Source organism: Hemicordylus capensis, chromosome 2, assembly GCF_027244095.1.
Source record: "Hemicordylus capensis ecotype Gifberg chromosome 2, rHemCap1.1.pri, whole genome shotgun sequence".
Classification (NCBI taxonomy): domain Eukaryota; kingdom Metazoa; phylum Chordata; class Lepidosauria; order Squamata; family Cordylidae; genus Hemicordylus; species Hemicordylus capensis.
The window spans coordinates 402,244,870-402,270,179 of NC_069658.1; the positions used below are offsets into that span (position 1 = coordinate 402,244,870).

Below are 25,310 nucleotides of genomic sequence, written 5' to 3' on the forward strand. Positions count from 1 at the left end.
GACTTGTCCTTTATTCCTAAAATAAACGCCAGTTTTCACATCAATCAAAACATAATCCTCCTGGTGTTCTTCTGTGCCCCGCAGTCCGATTTAGAGCGATCATTCCACATGCTGGATATTCTTGGAGCACTGGCCTTCTATCTTGACAGAACTTGTCCCTTTCGTAAGAATGATAGACTCTTCTTGTCCTACAGAAAGGACAAAAAAAGGCATGAGGATCTGTTTCGAATAGTGGATTTAAGCCTAGCCTTTGTCTCAAAGCCAGCCCACGTGTGTGTGTGGGGGGGGGGGGAAGTGCTGCATCTTTCCCTCCATGTTTGTTCAACAAAAGCTGTTCCTTTAAAACTTAAATTGCTGCTTTGGTAGTCCAGTTGTTGCCACCACGCTCACTTTTTAAGAGTTTATTCCCCCCCTCCCATGTGGGCTGAATTCCAGGGAAACTCTCCTTCTTTACCAATGGAAAAATACAGAAAACCTTCCTCATGCAGCCTACACGTGAAGAGAAAACTTGGTAGTGTGAGTTGCTGAGCAATCAACATTGGGGCATGTCTGCACCAGAGTAAAATCCCTTTTCCTGAATTAAAAATCCACTCAGAGGCAGGTGAAAGTTCAAAGAACAAAAAGAGAAAAGAAAATTTCTTAAATACTTCAGACTGCTTCAGTCTGAGGCTTTCCTAGCTTGTAGTTACAGGTAAAAAGAAATAGTACTTTACAAGATTACTCCTAAAGATCACTCCAGCTGGTGTTTGGTGTGGCACACTTTAAAATCATGGTTACCCAGTTGAAAAGATAATTCAAAAAGCACCCCCCCCCGCCAGGTGCAAGAAACCTTTAAAAACAACTTTACAGGGTACAGAGACTTCTACAGAGCCTTGGCTGGATAAAAGGGCTCAGGCTCAGTTCCTCTTTGTTACCTTACAGATAAAAACACAATAAACGCATTGTAAGGATTTGCAAGAGCACAAAATCAAAAGAAATCTAACGCAGGCTACCTAACACATGGTTCCCTGGCTAAACCTTTCCCCGAAGCCAAAGCCCTGGCTTCCCTCCTGAACTCACCAAATCCATGGTAGAGACTTCAGGCTCCTGTAGAGCTCCTGGTTGCTGCCATTGCCTGGCCAGACAACCTGTTGTTCATCCTGCCTGGCTCCAACTGAGAACAAATAACCCCCTTCACTTCCTGCCACCAGGTCCTCCAGAAGCTGCCCACTGTGTGCTGAGTGGCTGATCCCTAGAGGTCATTGCTTGACAGACAGGACAGGGTTCACTTCCAGTTCACTCTTTAGGGGAGTGGAGGGCTGTTCACTACAGGATCACTCACCAATGCTTGTCCCACTGGATTGTTCAAGCTATAGTAGAGGCCTACAAATCTCAAGGTAAGGAACCTCGCAAGGGCGTTAAGGCCCACTCTACTAGAGTGGTAGCTTCCTCAGCTGCCAGTTTATCAGGCGTCTCCATGGCTGAGATCTGGAGAGCAGCCACCTGGTCTTCAGACCACCCTTCATTAAACACTATACACTAGACCTTCGGTCCTCCAAGAATCTACGCTTTGGGAGAGGTCCAAGAAACCTTCCTCCTATAGGAGCTTGCTAATTGCCCAGTGGTGTGAATACACTGGGATCATGTCAAAGATAAACAGGTTGCTTACCTGTAACAGATTATCCTTGAGTGATCCTGGGTATTCACACATTCCATCCTACATCCCCTCTTACTTGGAGGTCATGCTCTGGGCAATGTGTGTATATTACTTATCTGTTCTCTCACTTACCCTCTCCAGTTCCTCTCACGATGGTTGCTGAAGTCTGGCTGTCATCCAGGAACCAAGGAGAGTGGCACTCTGCTTGCCCTTCTGATGGATGCATGCACACCGTAAGCGGAGTTGGGAGCGCCACACAAAGTTCTGGAATCTTCCTGAACTGGCTCCTACACAGGCATGTATCCTAGTGGTGTGAATACCCAGGATCACTCAAGGATCATCTGTTACAAGTAAGCAACCTGTTTTTCTCGGTACCGTATTTACCCGAATACAAGATGAGCTCCTTTTAAAAATAGAGGTTAAATACAGGATATACTCTTATTTATCCAAAAGGAAGAGGACTCTGAATTTAAGACGATCCCCTGATTTCTAACATGAACAAACTTGGAAAAAACGGTCTTGAATTCAGGTAAATACAGTACTACAAGCTATACCTGCACTGGGAGACCAAGTGTTTGCGTGTGTGCTTGTTTGCTTGCGTGTGCATACACACACACTCCTATACTGATTTTCTGATAGTTTTATAAACTTTTTATTTTGTGTGTGAGCTGCTTTGAGGGATCCCACTGAGACCCAGGTCAGATATAACTTTAATAAATAAATGCAGGAGGGGAAATGTCACCTATTTGACCTTTTAAACATTTTGTAGAGGAACATAAAGGCTTCCTGGTTTGGTAATGTGCATTCTCAGAGACTGTATTAGGCTAGCAGAAAGTAATGTTATGGGTTATAGAGTCTGTATTTGAATACTTATGCATACATACCCAAATGCAGTAGAAATTACTTTAGTGGCCTTTAGGGCTGGTCAAAAAAGCTCACGGCTCTTTTATGTGTCTTAGATCCTTTGTCAATGGGGCCACAGAAAGCTCTGGAAACCATTGGTGCAAATTTGCAGAAGCAATATGAAAACTGGCAACCAAGGGTAAGTAGATATATCTGTATATGTTTCCATTTTCATAGTACCTGCATGCATGTGCTAAAACCCTGGTTTAAACTTAAAGTATGGAATGTATTTGTGACCATAATGACTTTGCAATATCCATACCTTGCCTATCCACTTATGTAGTTAGAATTTTGAAGCTTGCAGGAGAGACAAGAGGAGAGACAACATCTGCTCCCAGGTAGACCCCAGGGTGTGAGAATGGGTGCCTGCCTGTTTGCTTGTCCTGCTGCCCCCGTCTGTTATCTGCCCCCCACCCCCACACCCCCAGGACTGGTTGCTGTGCTGAGGTGAGGCCTTGCAGGATTGGGGCCGGGGAGGAGGGTGACTTGGCAGTTTCCTGCATTCCAGCTGCCTAGAGCTGCCTGCTCAGGGCTATATAGGCTTCTGCCAGTGACTTCAGCCCCCAGAAGCTTGCAGGAGAGACAAGAGGAGAGACAACATCTGCTCCCAGGTAGACCCCAGGGTGTGAGACTGGGTGCCTGCCTGTTTGCTTGTCCTGCTGCCCCCTTGTCTGTTATCCGCACACACACACCCCAGGACTGGTTGTTGTGCTGAAGTGAGGCCTTGCAGGATTGGGGCCAGGTAGGAGGGTGACTTGGCAGTTTCCTGCATTCCAGCTGCCTAGAGCTGCTTCCTCAGGGCTATATAGGCTTCTGCCAGTGGCGGTGGGGTTGCCACTGAAGGGGCGACACCAAAGGGGGTCACCCCTTTGGGGAACAGCGAGGGCGAGGGCCAGGTCTCTTGGCCTAGGTATTTGTATGGGGGGGCATTTAATAGTGGAGCTTCTGTTTTAATTTGTCCTGGGTGAGACATTCTTAGAATGTGTCTGGGCTTAACTGGAGATGGGGAGATGGGGGCGTGTCCACTGACTGTGGGGCGGCCATTCCGGCCGTGGTGGGGAACAGAAGAAGGAACGTTGGTAGGTCAGTGGGCCATTACAAGGGAAGGAGACTTGGAAATCTAATAGCTGTTTCCCCCTTCCAGCTGTCCTGCCAGCTCTTTGACCTTGGGGAGCAGTGCTGATCATCCTTGGAACCTCACCTTGCTCCTCTGTAATGGCAGGTCGGTCCAGAACAAATCAGAAACCATCCATGATTTGATTCTGGATGAAGGTGCCGACCTGGTATGTATTACAGAGACCTGGCTGGGGGAGGCTGGGGGCCCAGTGTGGTCCCAGCTTCTTCCTCCAGGCTACTCTGTTGAGGAGCGGGTGAGCGACCATGGGCGGGGAGTTGGAGTGGCTGTGGTCTATAAGAATAACCTTTCCCTTACCAGGATCCCTGTTAGAGTGTCGGACCATATCGAATGTGTGTACTTAAGTCTGGGGACCAGGGATAGACTGAGACTTCTGTTGGTGTACTGATCGCCCCGCTGCTCAACAGAGTCCCTAACTGAGCTGACGGACTTGGTCTCTGACTTCGTGTTGGAGTCCCCCAGGCTTGTGGTGCTGGGGGACTTCAGTTTTCACTTTGGGACCAATTTGTCCAGGGCGGCTCAGGAATTCATTGCAGCCATGACGACTATGGGCCTATCCCAAGTGGTCTCGGGGCCGAAACACATTGCTGGTCACATGCTTGATTTGGTCTTTCACTCTGATCAGGGTGGTGTTCTGTGGGTGGGGAATCCTGTGATTTCCCCATTGTCATGGACGGACCACCATCTGGTTAAGGTCCGACTCACAATTGCTTCCCACCTTCACAGGGGCGAGGGACCTATTAGGATGATCCGCCCGAGAAGGTTATTGGATCCAATAGGATTTCAAGAAGCCTTGGAGGGATTTACTGTTGGCTCTGCTGGTGATCCTGTTGATGCCCTGGTGGAGAATTGGAACAGCAAGTGCACTGGGGCAGTAGACATGATTGCTCCTAAGCGTCCTTTCCGACCTGTTTCAAAACTGGCCCCTTGATATACGGAAGAACCACGGGGGCTGAAGCGGCGAGGTAGATGACTGGAGCGCAAGTGGAGAAAGACTCGGCTTGAATATGACAGATTGCAACATAGAGCTCATTTGAAGACCTATGCTCAGGTGATACATGTGGCAAAGAAGCGATTCTTTTCTGCCCGTATTGCATCCGCAAGTTCACGTTGGGCGGAATTGTTCAGGGTTGTGAGAGGGCTAGTGAGTGCCCCTCCTCCCTTGAATCAGAATCTGGAACCTTCGATTACCCACTGTGATGTGTTTAATGAATTCTTTGTGGAAAAAATCTCTCGTATTTGGGCCGACTTAGACTCCATCTCCACAATTACCCCAGTGTCTGATGTGGAGGTGTCCAGCGACTCCTCTTGTGTGATTAGGTTGGATCAGTTTCAGTTTGTGACTCCTGAGGATGTGGACAAGCTGATTGGAATAGTGCGGCCTACCACCTGTTCTCTTGACCCTTGTCCGACATGGCTTATATTATCTGGCAGGGGGGGTGTTGTAGAAGGCCTGGTCGAGATTATAAATCCAGCCTACCCTGGATCCCTCGGACTTGAACAAGTACAGGCCTGTCTCCAACCTTCTGTGGCTGGGCAAGGTAATTGAGAGGGTGGTGGCCTCCCAGCTCCAGACAGTCTTGGATGAAACTGATTATCTTGACCCATTTCAAACTGACTTTCGGGCTGGCTAGGGGGTGGAGACTGCCTTGGTCGGCCAGATGGATGATCTCCAATTGGCAATTGACAGAGGGAGTGTGACTCTGTTGGTCCTTCTGGACCTCTCGGCGGCTTTCAATACTATCGACCATAGTATCCTTCTGGAGCATCTGAGGGGGTTGGGAGTTGGAGGCACAACTTTGCAGTGGTTCCGCTCCTACCTCTTGGGCAGGTTCCAGATGGTGTCCCTTGGAGACTGCTGTTCTTCAAAATTTGAACTTTTGTATGGTGTTCCCCAGGGCTCCATATTGTCTCCAATGTTGTTTAATATCTACATGAAACCATTGGGAGAGATCATCAGGAGATTTGGTGCAGGGTGCTACCAGTATGCTGATGACACCCAAATCTATTTCTCCATGTCAGCATCATCGGGAGAGGGCATAACCTCCCTAAATGCCTGCCTGGAGTTGTTCATGGGCTGGATGAGGGATAACAAACTGAGACTGAATCCGGCGAAGACGGAGGTACTCATTGTCCGGGGTCGGAACTCAAGAGATGATTTTGATCTGCCTGTTCTGGATGGGGTCACACTTCCCCAGAAGGAACAGGTATGCAGTCTGGGGTTGCTTCTGGATCTGAGCCTCTCCCTGGTGTCCCAGGTTGAGGCGATGGCCAGAAGTGCCTTCTATCAGCTTCGGCTGATACACCAGCTGCGTCCGTTTCTTGAGGTGAATGACCTCAAAACAGTGGTACATCTGCTGGTAACCTCCATACTGGATTACTGTAATGCGCTCTATGTGGGGCTGCCCTTGTACATAGACTGGAAACTACAGCTGGTCCAGAATGCGGCAGCCAGGTTGGTCTCTGGGTCATCTCGGAGAGACCATATAACTCCTGTATTGAAGGAGCTACACTGGTTGCCGATATGTTCCCGGGCAAAATACAAGGTGCTGGTTATAACCTATAAAGCCCTAAACAGTTTGGGCCCTGGGTATTTAAGGGAATGCCTTCTTCGGCATGAACCCCACTGCCCACTGAGATCTGCTGGAGAGGTCCGTCTGCAGCTGCCACCAGTTCATCAGGCTTTGGAATGCGCTCCCTAGTGAAATAAGAGCCTCTCCATCTCTGACAGCTTTTAAAAAGTCTTTAAAAACACATTTCTTCACCCAGGCTTTTAATTAATGTTGTTTTAATGATTTTAATGGTTTTAATGCTGTTTTAAAATATTATTTAAAATTTTTTAAATTGTTGTAATGTGTGTGTCCCCCCCCCCTTTTGTCTTAACGAATGTTTTGCTTTGTTTTTATTCTGTTGTAAACCTCCAAGAGACATACGTTTTGGGCGGTATAAAATGTTTTTTTAAATAATAATAATAATAATAATAATAATAATAATAATAATAATTTTGCAGATTCTCAAAATTAAAGACTTCAGTTGGACCAGCATAGTTTAAAACATGGTAGGGGTGATTTTTAAAGTTGAGGTTTCTACACCGGCATTTGTCTTAAGCATTTCCCCCATTGTGCTTTTTCAAAAGACGTTGCAGTAGCTGTTATTTTCTGTAGGCTATGGTCTCTCTTTCTGTACCATCAGTTCTTGGTGTAGTTTTGCTATCTTGGCTAGTTAGACTATATTGCTCTTTACTGTTTCTTAGGTCTGTTTCAGATGTTAGATTTAGAGTTGCCAAAAACTGGGATCAGGAGGTTTCTTTCCACATAAGCGATCATTAAGGTTGTTCTCATGACCATAATAGGGGTGAGGAAGGCAGCATTGAACCTACCTTCCCCAACAGATGAGCAAGGAGCTCCTGTTTGGCGCACTGGCGCACGCCCATACAACCCACACTACTCCTGCCAGTGCGGACCTCTGGAGGCCGGGAAAACTAGGCCCAGCCTCCAGGTATCCCATAATGTACCACCCAATGAGCATGGTGCATTGGCGGATTCCTCCATGAATTGGGTGCTCTAGGCGCCTCGCTCTGTGTGTGTTTGGGCTGAATACAGTCCAAACACACAGACAATCCTGAACCTGGAGTTCAGGGCGCAGTCATGCTCTCTAACTCTGGTTAAGGGCTGAGTTTAAGAGTCAGGCTAGCAGGGGAAACACCAGTCCTGGAAACACCAGGATTGGGAGCGATCCTGGTGCTCCAAACTAGCAGCCCAACGCAGACTGGGCTACTCGTGTGAATAGCTTCATTGTGTGCAGCAGTTCTCTACATGTGCGCAGCAACTTTATTCATTCTAGGAAAACAACCCTAGAATGCGGGAATTTGCTAGCAGGGTTGAGTTGCTGTACCCATGTGGGGAGCTTTTTCATTTAAAAATAGCTTCCTAAAGAGGAGGTTGATCACTCAGTTCTGCCTATGGTGGTGACACTTTGGGAATAGCAGGACTGGTTCCAAGTTTCAGGGGGATCAACTGTGCTCTCCATCGGTCCTGTCCTTGCTGGATGAACCTCAAGACTCACACTGCTTCTATCGCATGAAGGCTACAGGCACAGAGGTGGTCTTGGGATCAGCAGTAGGCCCTTCTTAGTGTCCTGGATCCTGGCAGCTGCCCAAACCAAAACTGTGGTTTGCCATTTTGTCTGAACTGACAAATTATGGTTTGTTTTTGCCCTGCAAACCAGGATCAAATCAAATCTTGGTTTAGAATAATAATTTGCAGGGCAAGCACAAACAATAGTTGGCTGGTTTGGATGAAATGGCAAGCTATGGTTAGCCTCAGATCAGGAAAGAATGTAGGGAATTGCTATATGGATGAGTTGGGGGGGGGAGAGGTGAGGGGCTTACTCTCTTGCATATGTAACACTAAACCAGCAAATGATCCCTCGTTCAGTGTGAACCGGCTGTGTCTACAGGAATTAGCCATTTTACTGACTGGGCCAAACTGAATGTCTTTCATTTTTTCTGAACCAGAGAAGTTTGTACAAGATTATAAGACTGTTTTTCATTTTCACTTTCAATGTATCTAGGTTTCACAAGCGTTGTACATTTACAAGGGTATACCTATGCTCCTGCTCTGCTCAGCTGGCCATCTTATTGTTATTTGGGTAAACAGAGAAAGCAGTCCTTATTGTTTGAAATCTTGATCAGTGGACAGCTTTAGGGCATACTCTTGCATTTTGAAAATCTTTTTAGTATTCTTTTCCTCTCCTGAGAGGAAGGCTTGGATGAGAATGAGCTTGCCCTAGCTTTAGCAATACCCTTAGGCAATTTTATTCCTGGTCATTTTACTTTAAAAGCCTAACTAGTTACATGTAGACATGTGGATTTTTCATCATTAATTTATTTGTTTCTGTATAATTTATAAAATCAATAAGGATAATAAATTGCCAAAGCAAACATTTTATTTGGTTGCTTAGGCCACATGCAGAGAGTAATCCCTTCCTGAACAATTTAAAATAAAAATTTTGTTCAAGCTGATTAGAAATTGGAACAGATTACTATTGGGATTTAACATAATTGTGGTGATGGAGACTCATTAAAGCAAAATGTGCTTCAGAGATGTATTGTTAAGCCCCAGGAGAGGACTAGAGAGGCAGTATAACCCGGTGGTGGAACATATGCTTGGCATATAAGTTGGCATCCTCAGTTGTAAAGGATCTCTGGTAGCAAGGTTGGTAAGCACCCTTTTTTTAAATTGTGGAAAATAGAGTCCACGTCATTCCCCGGAACCTGGAGAAGGTGGGGGTTCTCACTGACCTTGTACCAACTTTGAAGTTGCTCATTGTGATAAGGAAGAGCCATCCTTACATCCTAGCCAGCCCAGAGGAGAGGAGGGAAGTGGGGGCTTGCCCCTGTTGTTGTGGGCCTTGAAGGTGTTTGGAGTGCCTCAAATAAGATCACACCATTCCCACTTGGGGGAGATGAGGGTTGATGGTGAGCACAAATTTTGGCTGACTACCAAGACCAGCCACAATTTGTGGGCCATTGTCTAAACTATGCGAAGCACTTTGAGGAGTCTAAAATGCTGTATCAGTGCCACTGTTGTGGCTGTTTTGAAATCTTTATGTTAAGGGATATTCCAAGGCAATAATCACAGCAATTAGAGCTGAGGAAAGAAAACTAGTAGGATAACTAAGGCCTCCTTGTCATTTAAACATTAAAATTAAAATCATTTTTAAAAACCATAAATCTAATTAAAAGCCTGGGTGAATATGGAAGTTATGGGAGTTATAGGCCAACATCTGCAGGAAGGCCAAAGTTGAGCAGCCCTAAGCTATGGCAATAGTGATCTCTACTTTCAAACTTCTAAAGCTTGGTTTCTTGCTGATCAAAACAGACTTCCAACCTTGGTTTGCAGCAATTCAAGTTCTAGCTCAGTAGGATTCTGTTTCTGGTGTAGCCTACTGGCTAAAACTCTCTATTTTGTGATTTAAAAGTATGTTTCGTTGATGATTTGCATTCTTTCTCTTTTTCCTCCCTTTAGTGGAGGGTGTAACTTTAATTTTGCAGCTGTATGAACTGTCAGTGTGTTTACCAGTTGTCTCACCAAAAGAGAAAAAAAAGAAAAGGGAAAAAAAAAGGGGGGGGGTACAAAGGGGAATATGTCCAGGGCAAGTTTAGTTAATATTAACATTTTATTTTTTTTTAAAGATACAATAAAGGCCTAGTAATAGTTCTTTGATGTTTTGCTGACTGGCTGGATATTTTGTTAGATAAATTGTATAGCAGCTACAGGCAATTTAGTGTTATTGATGAAAGTTTTTGATGTAAAATCAATGAGCTGAGCTTGCAGGATGTGCTTTCTTTCAGGAGGTTTGAAACAGAGTGCCCCATAAATGTTGTAGGCTGCAACAAATATTGACCCATTTCACTTTGGGGGGCAAAACTACTACATTCTGAGGGACCAAAATGCTCCCCGAAACCTCACCTTGTGTTCTCCAATGAATTGCTGCTTTGCCATCCTTCTGTTCATGACTGGTGTCAGGGATGACCACCCATAGGCGCTTGCTGAGGGCTTTTAGGCCATCAGATGCTCAGTACTTTCCCCTGAGGTATCCTGTATGGTTGCAGCAGCAATGCAACTCTTTCAGCCAAGGGAGTTGGCTGAAATGTCACTTCCTCCTGACCATCTCATCTGCAAATGAGATGGTCCTCCCCTGCTAACTGGGTAAAGAGGCACCTTTTACCCTGGTGATTTTCTTTATTTAGCAGTAGGAGAGTAACTGGCCCTATCCACCCCCAGCATAGTACCTCCAGTGACTGCTGGTGGTGTCTATCTTACGTTTCTTTTTAGATTATGAGCCCTTTGGGGACAGGGATCCATCTTATTATTTATTTATCTGTGTAAACCGCCCTGAGCCATTTTTGGAAGGGCAGTATAGAAAATCAATCAATCAATCAAATAAATAAATGGGAGCTCTCTCCCAGAAACCCCTGCATAATTCCATGGACTTCTGAGGATAAACTCCCGTTTGTGGATGGAAGGGCCAAAATGAAAAGGGTTGGCGGTGTCTTCTCTACTCCTAATCTACAAAGATGTTATCACATCACATAACCAATCTGATTTTCCTACATTGTGGCACAAAACCAACTGAGAACAAGGCGGGGTGGGAAGTGTTTTTGTCATTACCAAAAGATATTGCAAAAAGTGCCCCTCCCCGGTAAAGCCCTATTGTATTTTTAACACTGGCATGCCCTTCTTCCAGGCAGCAACTTGTTCGCTGCAATTGCATTTACTTGTAAAATATAAAACAAGACTCAATCTAGGATGTTTTAACTTTTTTTTAAAAAAGGATTTTTTCGGTTATATTTTATTGAAATTTGCTTTTAAAACTACAGCTTTCATTCTTAACTTTCCCTGTATACCCCTCCCACTACCCAAAGAAAATAGAATTAAAAGGAAATGAAAAACAGTGTAGGAATACTAAAGGGAAAAGAACTACTATATTTTATTATTCATTTTGGTATTTTCAGAAAGTTGCTTAAAGGTAAAAAAAAAAGCTGAAAAAGGAAAGCTAAACTGAATAAGGCTGTACCTTTGAAAATCTCGGAATGTCTTGCACATTGCATTAATGGGCATATGCTGTTTAGGTACAAATTTCTTGTGTGATATGTGCTTTTTACTTAAAATCATAAATTACAATTCATAAAATTCCTGTGGTTTCTTCCATTGGAAATACTGCTTAGAGGCAATGGAAGCATAAAAAGGATAGCTTCTTTCTCACCTCTTACTCTTACTCCCACTCATGCTATTTCTATCCAGCTGTAGCAGACCTAGGAGTATTTGCTGGCATACTTGGGAATATGTAGCTAGGAAATATGATATCTGTAAACATTTTTGTTATAAGAATGTTGATTCCCTTGGCGGTAACACCTTTGTGAGCATGAAAGGCCACGATGGTTTTTACAAGTAAAATTGCAATGATAGCACATTATTACACTTATTGATGAGTCATGCAGTTTCAAGCATTGAAGCTACGTGCCATTCCAGAGCTCTTCTGTTTTCAGCAGTAAGAAGAATAATGAATCCTCTGGAATGCAGCCGATTGGCTGGCTGACATGAAGCTTTAACACAGCATATGGAACCTAACCTATAGTAAAACCTCAGGGCACAACAAAAACAAACAGGTCTCTCTGCTGCTTAATAACGGAGCCCATGGAATTGAGGGAAGGGGGTGGGGAGGAGGCTTCTGGTAGCAGCAGGTCCTCTGTGTGTGGGCAGACCTCACGCTGCCTTGTATAGTTTGCACAAAACATGAGGCAATTACTGAGCTCAGATGTTTTGTGTGCAAGGTGCTTGGTTTGTAGCAGTAAATCACTGCCCTTTGAAACATTGCAAAGCTGAACACGTACTGCTTTATTGCGCTCAGCCAGCTTTTGGAGTATTTCTGCAGTAATAAAGAGAAGTTGCTGGGCTATCTGCAATAAAACAATAGGGGAATGATTGAATTTCCTAGATCTTTGCTGTAAATACTAATAGACCTACTTTTTGTCTTTGTTCTCTTCCCTCAACTCCTCCAACTTGGTTAGATGGCTGGCAAAGAAGACGAGGGGGAGGAAGGGCTAAAGGATCACCAAATGCCAGATCACATATATAGCCAATGTAGGGAAGAGAGGTTGGAGATGTACATGACAAAGACTGATGATTGGAAAATGATCACCAAGTATATGAACTGTGTCGGAAGAATTATCTATTAAGATGTGGAGTTCTGAGGCATCAGTGTTTAATGCCGTCTTGCTTATCAGACTTAAGTTACTGGATTCATTCAGTGAGTGTGTTTGCAATATCTGCCTGGGTAATTACTGGGTGAAAGAAAACACAAAAGTCTCTGAAAATAATATTGAGAGAATCTTAGAAATAATGTTGAGTGTACTTTTAGTTTCCAAAACCAACTCTGCTCTGTGTTAGTCTGGTACAGCTCTTTTTGCCAAGTATTATTGAACGCCTGCCTATGTAATTTATCAGTTTGTCACTGCTTTAAGTATTTCTTTTGATTGAATTTAAGACTTTCTCTTGTTGTTGTGTAGCTGTATAAATTTTGCTGCTGCAGAAGGAGAAAAAATGCTTCAACTTGTTTCATCTGCAGAATATTACCGTTAAATAAAACAGGCATTTCATTGCAAGGCTCAAATGGAATTTTTATTGGGAAGAAGGGGCAGAAGATCACAAAGTTGCTGGTATACAATGAAGAGTTGTTTGAGGAATTTTCCTAACAAACAAGAATTTTACCTTTATGAGTGGGGGTTATTTCAATATTGTATTTTAAAAGCAGACTCTTTGGAGAAGAGACCAGTTGCCCTAGAGGAGTAATATTATACACTGCATTAGAGTCACCTAATGGCGCAGTGGGGAAATGACTTGACTAGCAAGCCAGAGGTTGCTGGTTCAAATCCCTGCTGGGAAACACCTGTATCGGGCAGCAGCGATACAGAAAGATGCTGAAAGGCATCACCTCATACTGCACAGGAGATGGCAATGGTAAACCCCTCCAGTATTCTACCAAAGACAACCACAGGGCTCTGTGGTCGCCAGGAGTTGACACCGACTTGACGGCACACTTTACCTTTACCTAGTCTGCATTCAATGTATCCTCATACTAAGCTGTACTCTGGACTTTGGTGATGGGGGTCCCAGAGGTCATTTTGCTACTCCCTCACTCCTGACAGAATTTCAAAGGTTAGTCAATTAGCTTTCCAACACTGTGTATCTAAACTCCTGTGAATTAAACCCCTAAAGGTTCTAACTTGTTCAAAGTCTGTGTATGTGTTTTGTGTTGGGTTGCCAAGACAGACCATACTTTGAGGGGGTGGGGTGGGGGTTGGTAACTTTTAGTATGCTGGGCTGTTGCTTCCTGTTTTTTGTAATGTTAAACCATAGTGCCAGCTTCATAGTCTACTCTGCTTTTTGCCTGTCTTCATGTGCAGGGAGGAGAGCTGGTCTTGTAGTAGCAAGCATGAATTGTCCCAGTTGCTAAGCAGAGTCTACATTGGTTTGCAGTGGCATGAGTGACTACTGTAAGATATTTGCCTTAAGGGGTGGGGCCATAGCTCAGTAGAAGATCATCTGCATGCTTGCATTCAGAAGATCCCAATTTCTCTCCCTGGCGTTTCCAGGTAGGGCAGAGAGAGATTCCTGCTTGAAACCTTGGAGAGCCACTGCCAATCAGTGTAGACATTACTGAGCTAGATAGACCAATATTCTGACTCCGTATAAAGCAGCTTCCTATGCTCACTTACTTAGATACAGTTTCTCTGATTCCATGAAGCCCAATCAGTATCACAGATTAGAATGGTCTATGTGCTAGTGTGTAAATTATGACTTTGACATGACAGCTGGTAGTAAAAAAATAGAGTTCTACAGTTAAGCGGTGGGGGATGGGTTATTTCCATACTACATTTTTGTCACAAATAGTTGGATTTCCCTCTCTAAACAATAGGGAAGCCTTACTCCTACTTTCCCTTCTTGTTCTGTTACCTATTTGTTTCTAGCCTGGACCCAAATGTATTAATGCATATGTGTCCAAAATAGAGGATTTCCTGAACTTACATAGTTCCAGTTAGCTAGGAGACTAGTCTCTACCTCCAAGAAGCTGATCGGACAAGCTACCCCCACCCTGCTCTCAACCAGCAGGACAATAAAATAAAATAAAAAATGATGGTTTTCTCCCTTTCAATTGTCTAATGTTTTACCTGTTAAGCTGGTCTAAGGACCGTAATAAATTTACTACTACTACTTACCTGAAGGAAATTCTGTTTCTCACATATGGTACAATTATATTGATAAGCTTGAGAACCCACTTGCATTTTCAAATGTGTTGAGCAAGGAGCATGAATCAATCTGAGCAGGGGGAGAGTAACTGGTCCTATTCACCCCCAGCACAGTATTTCCAGTGACTATTGCTGGTGTCTATCTTAGGTTTCTCTTAGATTGTGAGCCCTTTGGGGACAGGGGTCCATCTTATTTATTTATTATTTCTCTGTGTAAACCGCCCTGAGCCATTTTTGGAAGGGGGATTATAGAAATCGAATAAAAAAAATAATAATACTAAACTAAACTACTTAATTGGAGATATGCTTTGAGCAGCGAAGATGCAGTCTACAAGTTCCCCCAATGTTCCTGTCTGTTCTCATGCTACTAAGTCTCAGAGAGACCTAAAATCTTCTGTAGCAGAGACTAGGAAGATGTGTTGCTTGTGGCGGCGGATGGAGCGGGCGGATGTACCTTTGATCTAGGGAAAGGAATGTATAGTGATCGTGGCGGCTTCCCATGTGCAAGTGTGTCAGGATGGGTGACCTTGTGTCAAGGTGAGTCTAGTTCATGACACCGTATCACTCTGAACTGCAAACACTCTGAATAGCAAGGCTAGCTTCCATTAAGTGTTTTCTGTATATACTTCAAGCTGTCTTCCATTGGTGGGAGCTGTGCTTGTTTGAAGGTCCACAGAGTGGGGTTCTTCACTAATCTTGAGGATGCAATCTAATGCTGCTAGGAAGCAGAGGTGGGCTCTTGCTTTTGGTAAGAAACCCTGAACTTTCAGCAACCACATGATAGCGAGGAAGCATCTATTCTTTATCCCACCTCGTCTGGTTTGCTTAAGGCAGCTCATAATCAACATGAGACATCAATAAAACAATAAAATACACAATACATACCAACAAAGAAAATCAGGGAATAAAAATTCCAATAACATCTACAGGAGTAGTAAAAAGAAAGAAAGATCTAAAACAACAGAATCACTTTTCCACAGCTTGTTGAAACAGGCAAGCCTTATTGTATTTATTTTCATATTCATTTCTTAAATAGAAACAAGGTGTCATCTCTCTCTCTCTCTCTCTCTCTCTCTCTCTCTCTCTCTCATTCTCTCTCTCTCTCTCTATATATATATAGGCAAAGAACTCATTCCAGTCAGGACAATATTAGAAAAAGGCTCTGCTTCTTTCTGCAACTGTTCCTACCTCTTTGAGGAGGAATTATGAGCTGGGCCTCACCCCTGGATCTTTAAATGCTATCAGTAGGACAAGTATGTTTAACCTGTGTTTAGTAGTCTTAGCTATAATCCATGTTCTTTTTATTATAAATAAATTCTTATTCAGGAATTAATTTTCTTTGGTGCGAGTCCAACATTGCCTAAGCTACTGGGTAGTGAGCCCTGGCTAGCATTTGGACTGGTTGTTTCATGAGTGGAAGCCATTTTCCTCTTTCCCCCAACAGCCTTCCTGGGGGTTGAGGAACCTACAGCAGTATGGGGGGTTGATGGAGACATGGAAGGAGATTTGCACTGTGAAGCACTAGTTAGGAATCCACCCTTTGATGTTTTGGTTTGATAGTGTGGCTAGAGATGGGGAAGCTGGGATTGTTTGGACTCTCATAGTACACATGGTACAGATAGGAAGTGTACTGCTGTACCTGTGTTCAACATAATGTGTGAATAATAATCTGTGCAAATTTGTATCTGTGTACACTGTATACTTGTACAAGTGTTCAATATAGTGTCTGAATGTGGCTACAGTCAATGGACAAATAGGGCTAATTGTGTTGTTCAGCACTGCCTTTATGCTTAAAGGAAAGGCTGCATCTTAAGTATGAAGATATGTTACTGTAAAGCGGTGATCAAGCCCACATGTTACTGGGCCGTATCTGACTGTACCACATTTTGCAAGGTTCTCCAGATTTGGTATTTATTGAATTGAATTGAATTGAATTGAATTGATTTATATACCACCCTTCCAAAATGGCTCAGGGCGGTTTACAACAATTAAAATAAGTTAACAGTTAAAATCAAACTATAAAAACAGAATAAAATCAATCAATCATGTTTATTTACGGTCATAGACCAAAATTTAAAACATACATAATAATACACATGATATAGTAATAATATATACATAATATAATCAGGAACATGGACAGAATAAAACCAATTAAACAATTCAAATGCTAAAAAACCCTGGAAAATCAGAACAGCAATTTAAAACAATTTAAAATAGTTTTTCAATCATTTAAAAACCCTGAAAGGCCAGGCCAAAAAGATAGGTTTTAAGGGCTCTCCTAAAGGACAGTAATGATCTCAAATTATGGATTTCTGCTGGGAGTGCATTCCACAGCCCAGAAGCAGCTACAGAGAAGGCCCGCCTTTGAGTCGCCACCAGACGAGCCTGTGGTAACTGGAGACGGACCTCCTTAGATGACCTTAACGTCCGGTGGGGATCATGTAGAAGAAGGCGCTCTCTAAGATAACTCGGACCTAAGCTGTTTAGGGCTTTATAGGTTATAACCAACCAGCACTTTGTATTTTGCCCAGAAACATATCGGCAGCCAGCATAACTGTTTCAAAACAGGCATAATATGGTTTCTCTGGGTTACCCCAGAGACCAATCTGGCTGCTGCATTCTGGACTCACTGAAGTTTTCGGACTACGTACAAAGGCAGCCCCACTTAGAGCGCATTGCAGTAGTCGAGCCAGGAGGTTACCAGCTGATACACCACTGTTTTGAGGTCACCCTCTTCAAGGAATGGGTGCAGCTGTTGAATCAGCTGGAGCTGATAGAACGCACTCCTGGCCATGGCCTCCAACTGAGATACCAGGGTGAGGTATCTCAGAGAACTTAATCTCTTTGCCCTCAGTTTGCCCTTAATCCAGGAAACACTGGATTGTCAAACTGACACAAGGTAGAAGACCCATGTGGCTACCATGCAATAATTTTTGTGAAGAGCACAGGTTTGTTGTTTGTTTGGTTTGCCTAAGCAGTGGGCAACTAGAGGTCAGGGGAAGCACTAAAGATGATTATACCATCTTTGTTCTCAGGTACATTTACTATTATATGGCTTAATCTACAGAAGACTGTTCTATGAAGTAATATGCAATGGTAGGAAGTTGATTTCGCTTAAGCTTAATTGAAATAAATTACCACAAGAAGAGACAACTGTCAAATAATAAATTATGGAAACTTTAGATATCAGTAAAAGAGTTCTCTGATGTTAAGAATCACAATAATTAGAATAATTGTCAAGGGAGGTTGTGGAAGAGTCATCCGTAGGTTATATAAAATCATCTGTCAGGACTGATTTCTGTATAACAGAAATTCAGAATAGGTGGCTGAACTAGATATTATGAAGAACGTTTTCGGCTTCAGTTGTGCAATACAATCCTTGGTGCAAGGCTTAATTTGAGCCTGGATGCAGCCCCAGAACAGACTTAGGGCTTGGGGTGTGTGGGTAGAGGAGTGGGTTTAGGTTTGAATATGAAATGAAGAATTGTTCTGTACATGCCCATCTCCATTTTAGTATTGCTATCTTTCAGGCATATATTATAATATATTTTACACTTTTCTCCCATCCACTTTGAAAGTGAGTGAGAGGCTGAGCAAGTGTTCTGTCTTCAAACAGATGATAATGTCATCATTATACCACATTTGACTCTGATCTCTTAATCTTCAACTCAGATATTGAGTTACATTGTATTTTACATCTTTCTTGTCCCCCTTGAAAACAGGCGAGAAAGTTGAGCTATCATTTGTCATTGCAATGGAAAATGTTATCCAAAATATGCACACCAACTTTCATACTGATGTCTTGGTGTTCAAGGAAAAAGCTGCCTTGCATTGCATTTTGTGCTTTTCAAAACCAGGGCAGAGTTGTATAACATACCGTTACCCAGTGTGTGCCATGGGATGATTGCTCATTCTGCAAAACCCACACTTCCCCTCACATTTCTGGACATTTAAGGGTTTAGAAAATTCTGACCTGATTTATACTCCACCCCTCTACAGAAAATGGCCACTTCAGAAGCTTAATTATATTTAACTACTCTTAAGATAAGTCCCTTTGGTTTCAGGGGTCGCCTGGGCTTCTGCAAAAGCAAAGCAGCCAGCTGTGTTCTACTGTTCTGTGTTTCAGGTCTGTGCTTCCTTTCCTTTTTGCAATGCTCATGTCAATCAGTGGCATCTGCTGATTGTATAAGAAACTGTTCACTGGTGCTCCAAACTATGGTTAAAAATACAGCTGCCCACAACAGAAAAATTTCAGCAGAAATCCACAGCACACAACCGTCACCAACAAAGGATCTCAGTATTATCAGCACACTGCACAGTCCTTGCTGTGAAGAAATAGTTAAAAATTAAATACAAACAAAAACAATTTGCAGAATTCAAACACTTCTGACATTACTGTACTGTTTATGGTTGTATTGGTTTATGGTTTAATCAGCACCTCAGCATAGGGATGTGCCCGCACTGTGGTCCGAAGTATGGTTTGAGCACATTTTGGGAAATTCGTAGGGGAACTTTAAGGAAAAGGAGAGCAGGTCTTTACCTTCTCTAAGCTGCCCCATTCAACTTCCTGCTGGGGTGACATACCTCTCAATAACCTCCCACACAGCGCCAGCATGGGGGTGTGTGTCATTGGGAGGCATGCCACCCCAACAGGAAGCTGAACGGGGCAGTAGAGAGCAGGTAAGGACTTTCCCTCCTTTTCCTTACAGTTTCCCTCCAGATTTCCCAAAATGTGCTTGAACCACGCTTCGAACTGCGGTTTGGGCACATCTCTACCTCACTACCACCCCCTCACATCAACCCTCAAATCCTCCTCATATTGTTACTGCCATGAATACAGAGATTGCTGTGCAACGAAGGCATAGCATGGAAGAAAAGCAGGGCCTAGCCAGGAGGCACCACTTGCCTTCAAGGCCCCTTAGAGAGCAGATCTATAGGGAAGACCGAAAGTACTTCTTGCCCGTCGGTTCTGAATTCTGCTTTGGCTAGCTGATTCACAAACAAACTTACTTAAATGGATTGCCAAATGTGTGCATTAAACCAAAGCCCTCTCTTCACTTGACTAATAAAGAAGAGGTCCTCTAATTCCCTCACTACTAAGTAAATCAAACAATTTAAGGCCAGGACTCCCAAATCATAAAGTGTGGTTCCCAGGAAGGCTGCTAATTCTACCAATCTCCTCTTAGAAACAAACCATTTCTTAACTTTGGCTGTAGCTGAAGCTTTATTGTTGACTGTTGTCAGCATCAATGAAGTACGTTCCAAACCACGTCTGCCTTGTTCCATAATACATAATTTCTGGATACAGACATGATCCATTAGCATCTGTCATATTTTTTGCTGCTCACTTTATTGGTTTGTGAACTGCCTTAATTGACCAGAAGATTCTGAACACAGAGTTCCCATCATCAGGTAAAGATCTGTATGCATCCTATACAAGCATCTCTGTATGCTTGTAGTGTTCAGAATCTGGCCTTCTAATTGCAATGTAGCCTGAGCTTATTGGGTAATATGATGCAAAATCAGTGCATTCTCTCCGCTGTCCCTCCTGCATCACAAATAAATAAAAATGTGGGGAAAACAGTCTGTAGCTGCCTGTTCCTTTAGATTTAGCAATAACCAAATGTCAAAAATCATAATAAAAATTTGTTTCATAATTTTAGTAGAATTTAGCTCTTTTGCATCGATATATTTGCATCAGTGGTATTGTAAATTGTTGGTAAGCAATATTTTAGTTACCTGCATTGGGAGAGCATGATGTAGTTGAACAGATAGAAACATAACAGCCTGCTCCTTGGTCCCAGTGGTAGAACAATGTACATTGTTCACCAATACACAAAAACAACTCATCTTATCCCTATCTATGAACAGTTTAGATTAACATGAGAGAGAATACTTTAAGTACATCTGTTGGGTACATGGGCTTAGGAACACAGGAAGCTGCCATACACCAAATCAGACCATTGGTCCATCTAGCTCAGAATTATCTCCAAGGTTGCAGGCAAGAATCTCTCTCAGCACTATCTTGGAGATACCAGGGAGGGAACTTAGAACCTTCTTCATGCAAGCATGCAGATGCTTTTCCCAGAGTGGCTCCATCCCCTAAGGGGAATATCTTACAGCGCCCTCACATGTAGCCTCCCATTCATATGCAATCCATTCATTGTCCTCTGCTTAGCAAAGGGGACAAGTCATGCTTGTTACTACAAGACTAGTCCACCTCCCTAATGTGAAATGCACCTTTCATTATAGGTACTCCTAGAGATGTAGAGTTCTATGGGAGAATGAGGTATCGTGGCATGCTTGGCAGAATTTGTCCTTTACATGCTAGTGTTCCTTTTCCAGTACTCTGGCATTAGAGGACACCAGTGTTTTTTCTCTGCAACTGGAAGAATGCAGTTTTGGCACTGAGTTAGAGTACCTTCATCCAAAAAACATTAACTCCTCCTTTGTATTTTGGCAGTTTTAGCATGGAGCATTAAACAAAAGCTACTCTGTAATAGATCTTCCCACAGTCATTGACAGGTTCTCTTCAGGGAGCCAAATATTGCCCCTGTTTCCAGCTATAATGGTCACCCCCTGGCTTTCTTTTCCCCTGGACTCTAAACCTTTGCCTAGTTCATATTGTTTATGTATTTGTGACAAACTGCAAACGAGGTTGTGTAGCCAAAGGCAAAATTGTAGGCTGGATGGCACATAGTTTACATAATTTAGAATCTGGTGTGAAGTACTTTGCAGCATATGCTCATTAAATTTGCATGAAATGGATCTTTTTCCCCCTCCTTTTGGTTGATGATGGGGTTTTAACCATTTCATTTTTTAGCTCCTGATTGTGCTTTCATTAAGATCTGTAATTAGATATAAATATCTCTTTTCCTCTTTCCTACATATATGTCTTCTACATCGGCTTGGATGTTCTTACTGATCTCGGTCTAATCTTAGAACATTTTCTCAGCTTCCCCAATATCCTCTTTTCCTAGGCTTCTTCATTCAAAGATTTCATTGGATGGCAATATATCTCCCTGAAGCTAACATAGAGTTATATTATGACTCCCATGAAGAGCATCTTATCTCTTTGTTATTTCCATTACTAGACTGACTCAATCAGTCAAGGACATAGTAATCAAATTCAGGAGAGACGTTCTTGGTCTCTTGTGGTATATCAAAGACTATAAGAAAATACCCACTATTTGTTTATACACTGTTCCATTGGTGTCCCCTATCTCTTACCTGCAGGATGGACCTCCACTTGAGTGTCCAGCTTAGGTACTAGTCCCAGTGTTCATATATATTCAGCAGCATAATACAAGGCCCTCATTATCCATGGTTCTGGCTCCCACAGTTTCACGAATTGGTGATCAGGCAATGTAGACCCAACCCCACTATACGTGGTTGAAGGTATACTAATAATTTGCTTATCTATGGTTCCTGGGTGGCTGGAATTGACCTCAGAAGTCATTTCCAGCCACCATATTACTGAACAGAGCCATTTTGTGACTCTTTTGTTACCCTCTCCCCATGATTTTTCACAGAAAATCATCGGAATTGGGGTTGAGGGGTGCATTGCTTGACAGCTGGAGACCTGCAAAGCACAGTGCAGCACTTTATTTCTGTTGTTTCTGCCCTTTTCTGCCTTTTTAGTCCTTTTTTCACCTTTAGGAACTCAACTCCCCAATCCCCATTGCCTCAAGGTCTCATTAGCCTCAGTTCTGTTATCCGCAGTTGTAGGCGAGAATGGAAGCCCCCCAGATAACGAGGACCACCTATATGTATAGTGCTTTCAGTTCTGCCGCAAGAGTCTGAGAGTTGCCTCTCACGTTATGTATTTCATAAACAGAAAGTACTTTGCATGTAAGGAAAATGATATGAAACTTGTAAGGGTGTGCATGAAAAACATTTTGTGTTCTGTTCCGAGCTTGGAATGGAATGCAAAATGCATGGAACCTTCAGTTGGGACAACCAGTCAAGCCGCTCATTCCGACAGAACGACCCCATTCCAAGGCTGAATGTTCCAAGCTGTTCCGAGCACCATCTTGGATTCCAAAATGGTGCTCTTCTGGCCTCTGCCCATGCACGGTGGCCATTTCCGTGGTGGTGCTGACTAAAGTATTTAGCACTAATTATTCTTGCTACCCAAGCAAAGGGTGTGGAGCAAATTCTTTGTTCTGGAGTGGGGTTCAAGGTGTACTAACACTATTAACCCAGCACCTGATTCAATGTTCTTCTGCTGTCTATGCCATAGAATTGTACTGAAAATATGCTATATAGATGATGAATAATCATAGTGGCTGAGCAACTTTTCTTTTGCATTGAGATTGTTTTTCTTTTTTAAATAAACTGCATCTATATTCAGATATAGAACCTTCCCCTGGAAAAAAGTTTGGGCCTCTTCATTAGACAAATTATCTAGCAACTTCAAGAGCAAAGATATAAAAATATCTGTGGTTTATGGTTTTATAACTTGTCTTGGAATATACACTCCAGCTTCTTGTTTGTCAGGATTGACAGCGTGTGTATGTATGAGTGGGTGGGTGACTAAACTCAGTGAACAGAAGTTTGTTTGGGTTTTTTAATTTCACTCCTTGTTTTTGGTGCAGCAGCTTACAGAGTTCCTTTGCAGCCTGCAAGCATTATCAGACATTTCAACTTTTTATTGCTAACTGTTAAAATGCTGTTCAACATCACAAACACTCTGTTTTGTTAAGTTGGTCTGAACAATTTAAAACTTAAGCAGTAGCAGTAAAATTTCTTGTGGGCTATAATAATTATGGTTACTTATTTGACTTTTATTTGCTTGCTCGAGGGCACTTGAAAAAGCTGCCAGTGGTGGTTGCAAGCATTTGGAATGGGGAAAAGTCCAAAGAAATCTATGCAAGTTCTTTTAATAAAAGACAATTTGGCATGCCAGGCTTCTAAAATGTACCTCAGCACTCCTAAAGTAAACTTTAGAGCTGATGTTTCAATGTTGGCAAGAGTTAGAACTAGAGCACACTGTGTGCTAAGAAGTATAGTTCTCATTATGTAAAAACAGATGTGAGTTATATCTTCGGAATCCTCTCCCCGTCTCATTATTGTATCTGGAGACTCATGCACCTATGGCTTGACCCATATTTAGATGTAAGTTTATGGTTGTCACTGCAAACCATATTGAAAGCTGTGTTTTAGCCTGTTTTGTGCTGGAGTACTGGCTTCTGATAAGAGGTAGTCTTCCATGTTTTGAGCTGGGTAGATAAGAATACATGTTTTTGATGTTTTTCATTTAAGAAATGTTCTAGTTGTTTGAAATGAAACTTAAAAGTGTCCTGGTTGAAATTAGGGATGTGCACAAACTGATTTTTAAAAATATGATTTATGCCCCAAACAAATCACCCCTGATTTGTTTTGTGTCCAAATCTACCCCCACAAATCACCCCCAATTCGATTTGTATTTGCTTCGATTTGTATTTGCTTCAGTTTGATTCAGATTTTGACCGATTTGGACCACTTAAAAAGGTCATAGGGGCACCAAATCTGGGTGGTGGTTAGGTCCTCATGGATGCCACCTACCACCCAAATTTCAAGGCAGTGGGACACTTGGTTGATTTTTAATGATTTTATTTAGTTTTTACTGATTTTGAACATTTCCTCCATAGGAAACAATGGGGATTCAAAGTTGCCATATCCTAACGCTAACACAGATCCCCAACTTTCATTTTGTTTTAAAGAAAAGCTAAGCTCTAGCCCTTGTAGAAATAGAATTTATTTATAAATAAATAAATAAAAATGAATCCTCATAGATATTCATTGAGGGAAAGTTATTATACACAAAAAAATCCAAACACTTGAAAAATAGTGACCACACATTTTGCTCCATAACTCCACTTCTACAAGGGCTAGAGCTTAGCTTTTCTTTAAAACAAAATGAAAGCTGGGAATGTGGGGGAATTAATAGGAGGGATTTGAATCTTGAATCGATTTGAATCAAATCAGGCACAATTCGATTTGTACCGGAATTTAGACAATGGACCACAGGGGTCATTTGTTTTGTCTCCAAATCACCCAAATCAGCTAGATTTGGGTACAAATTGATTGGTATCCAAATCAATTTGCACATCCTTAGTTGAAAGTGAAATCTGAATTATATACAAACCTCCATGTTAAATGTACGCTCTCACAATCCCTTCAAACTGTATAAAACACATGCATTAAAATCTGCTTTGAGTTGTAAAAGAACTAACAGAGGACAAAAAAATGTGACACTCAAGAGACAAGCATTAGAAATTGACACAACAGGTTGTGTATTTATTATTATACAAATTATGAATATTTAGACTGTCAACCAAAGGGTATAGTTCCTTTATTTTCTAGCACATGGAGAAACACTGTTTACTCCGTAAAATCACCAGCCTTTGCTTTGGGAAAGATCTAAGTACTGACACTGCAATCCTATGTTTAGGATTGCACTCGGTGGGACTTACTCTGTGATACCAAGTATTATACTGGTAGTTTTCTAATAAATGCTCTTGTTTTGTTACTTGCATTGGTAACGAGAGAGCTAAACAGAAATCTTATTATTATGATTCTTTCCTGTCTCTAAGCAAGTATAAATTATGTAGTGTCTCATTGCAAGCCAATCTGTTTAAATTAGTATAGCAACCAATGAGAATGCACCATTGCTCAAGATATGTGAATTATAAAGTGGGAAACGTTATTTCAGTAAGCCTTCCCCCTCCTTGATGATCATGACATATATTGCCTTAATTCAAAGGCCTGGTTTTGAAGGAGAGAGAGGGAAATGTTCTATTTTGGGAATTTCTTAATAATTGGGGTGTATTGGCTTA

At 42.4% G+C, this 25,310-nt stretch overlaps 1 protein-coding gene across 4 annotated transcripts in view; it reads left to right on the plus strand.

The window, feature by feature from the left end:
* Positions 1–25,310, plus strand: part of RPTOR (regulatory associated protein of MTOR complex 1) — a 510,229-nt gene that overhangs the window by 65,608 nt on the left and 419,311 nt on the right. For all 4 annotated transcript variants that reach the window (XM_053294863.1, XM_053294866.1, XM_053294865.1 and 1 more), the window contains exon 3: positions 2,596–2,678. In XM_053294863.1, the coding sequence (XP_053150838.1) occupies positions 2,596–2,678 (83 nt within the window). The remainder of the gene's footprint in view (positions 1–2,595; positions 2,679–25,310) is intronic.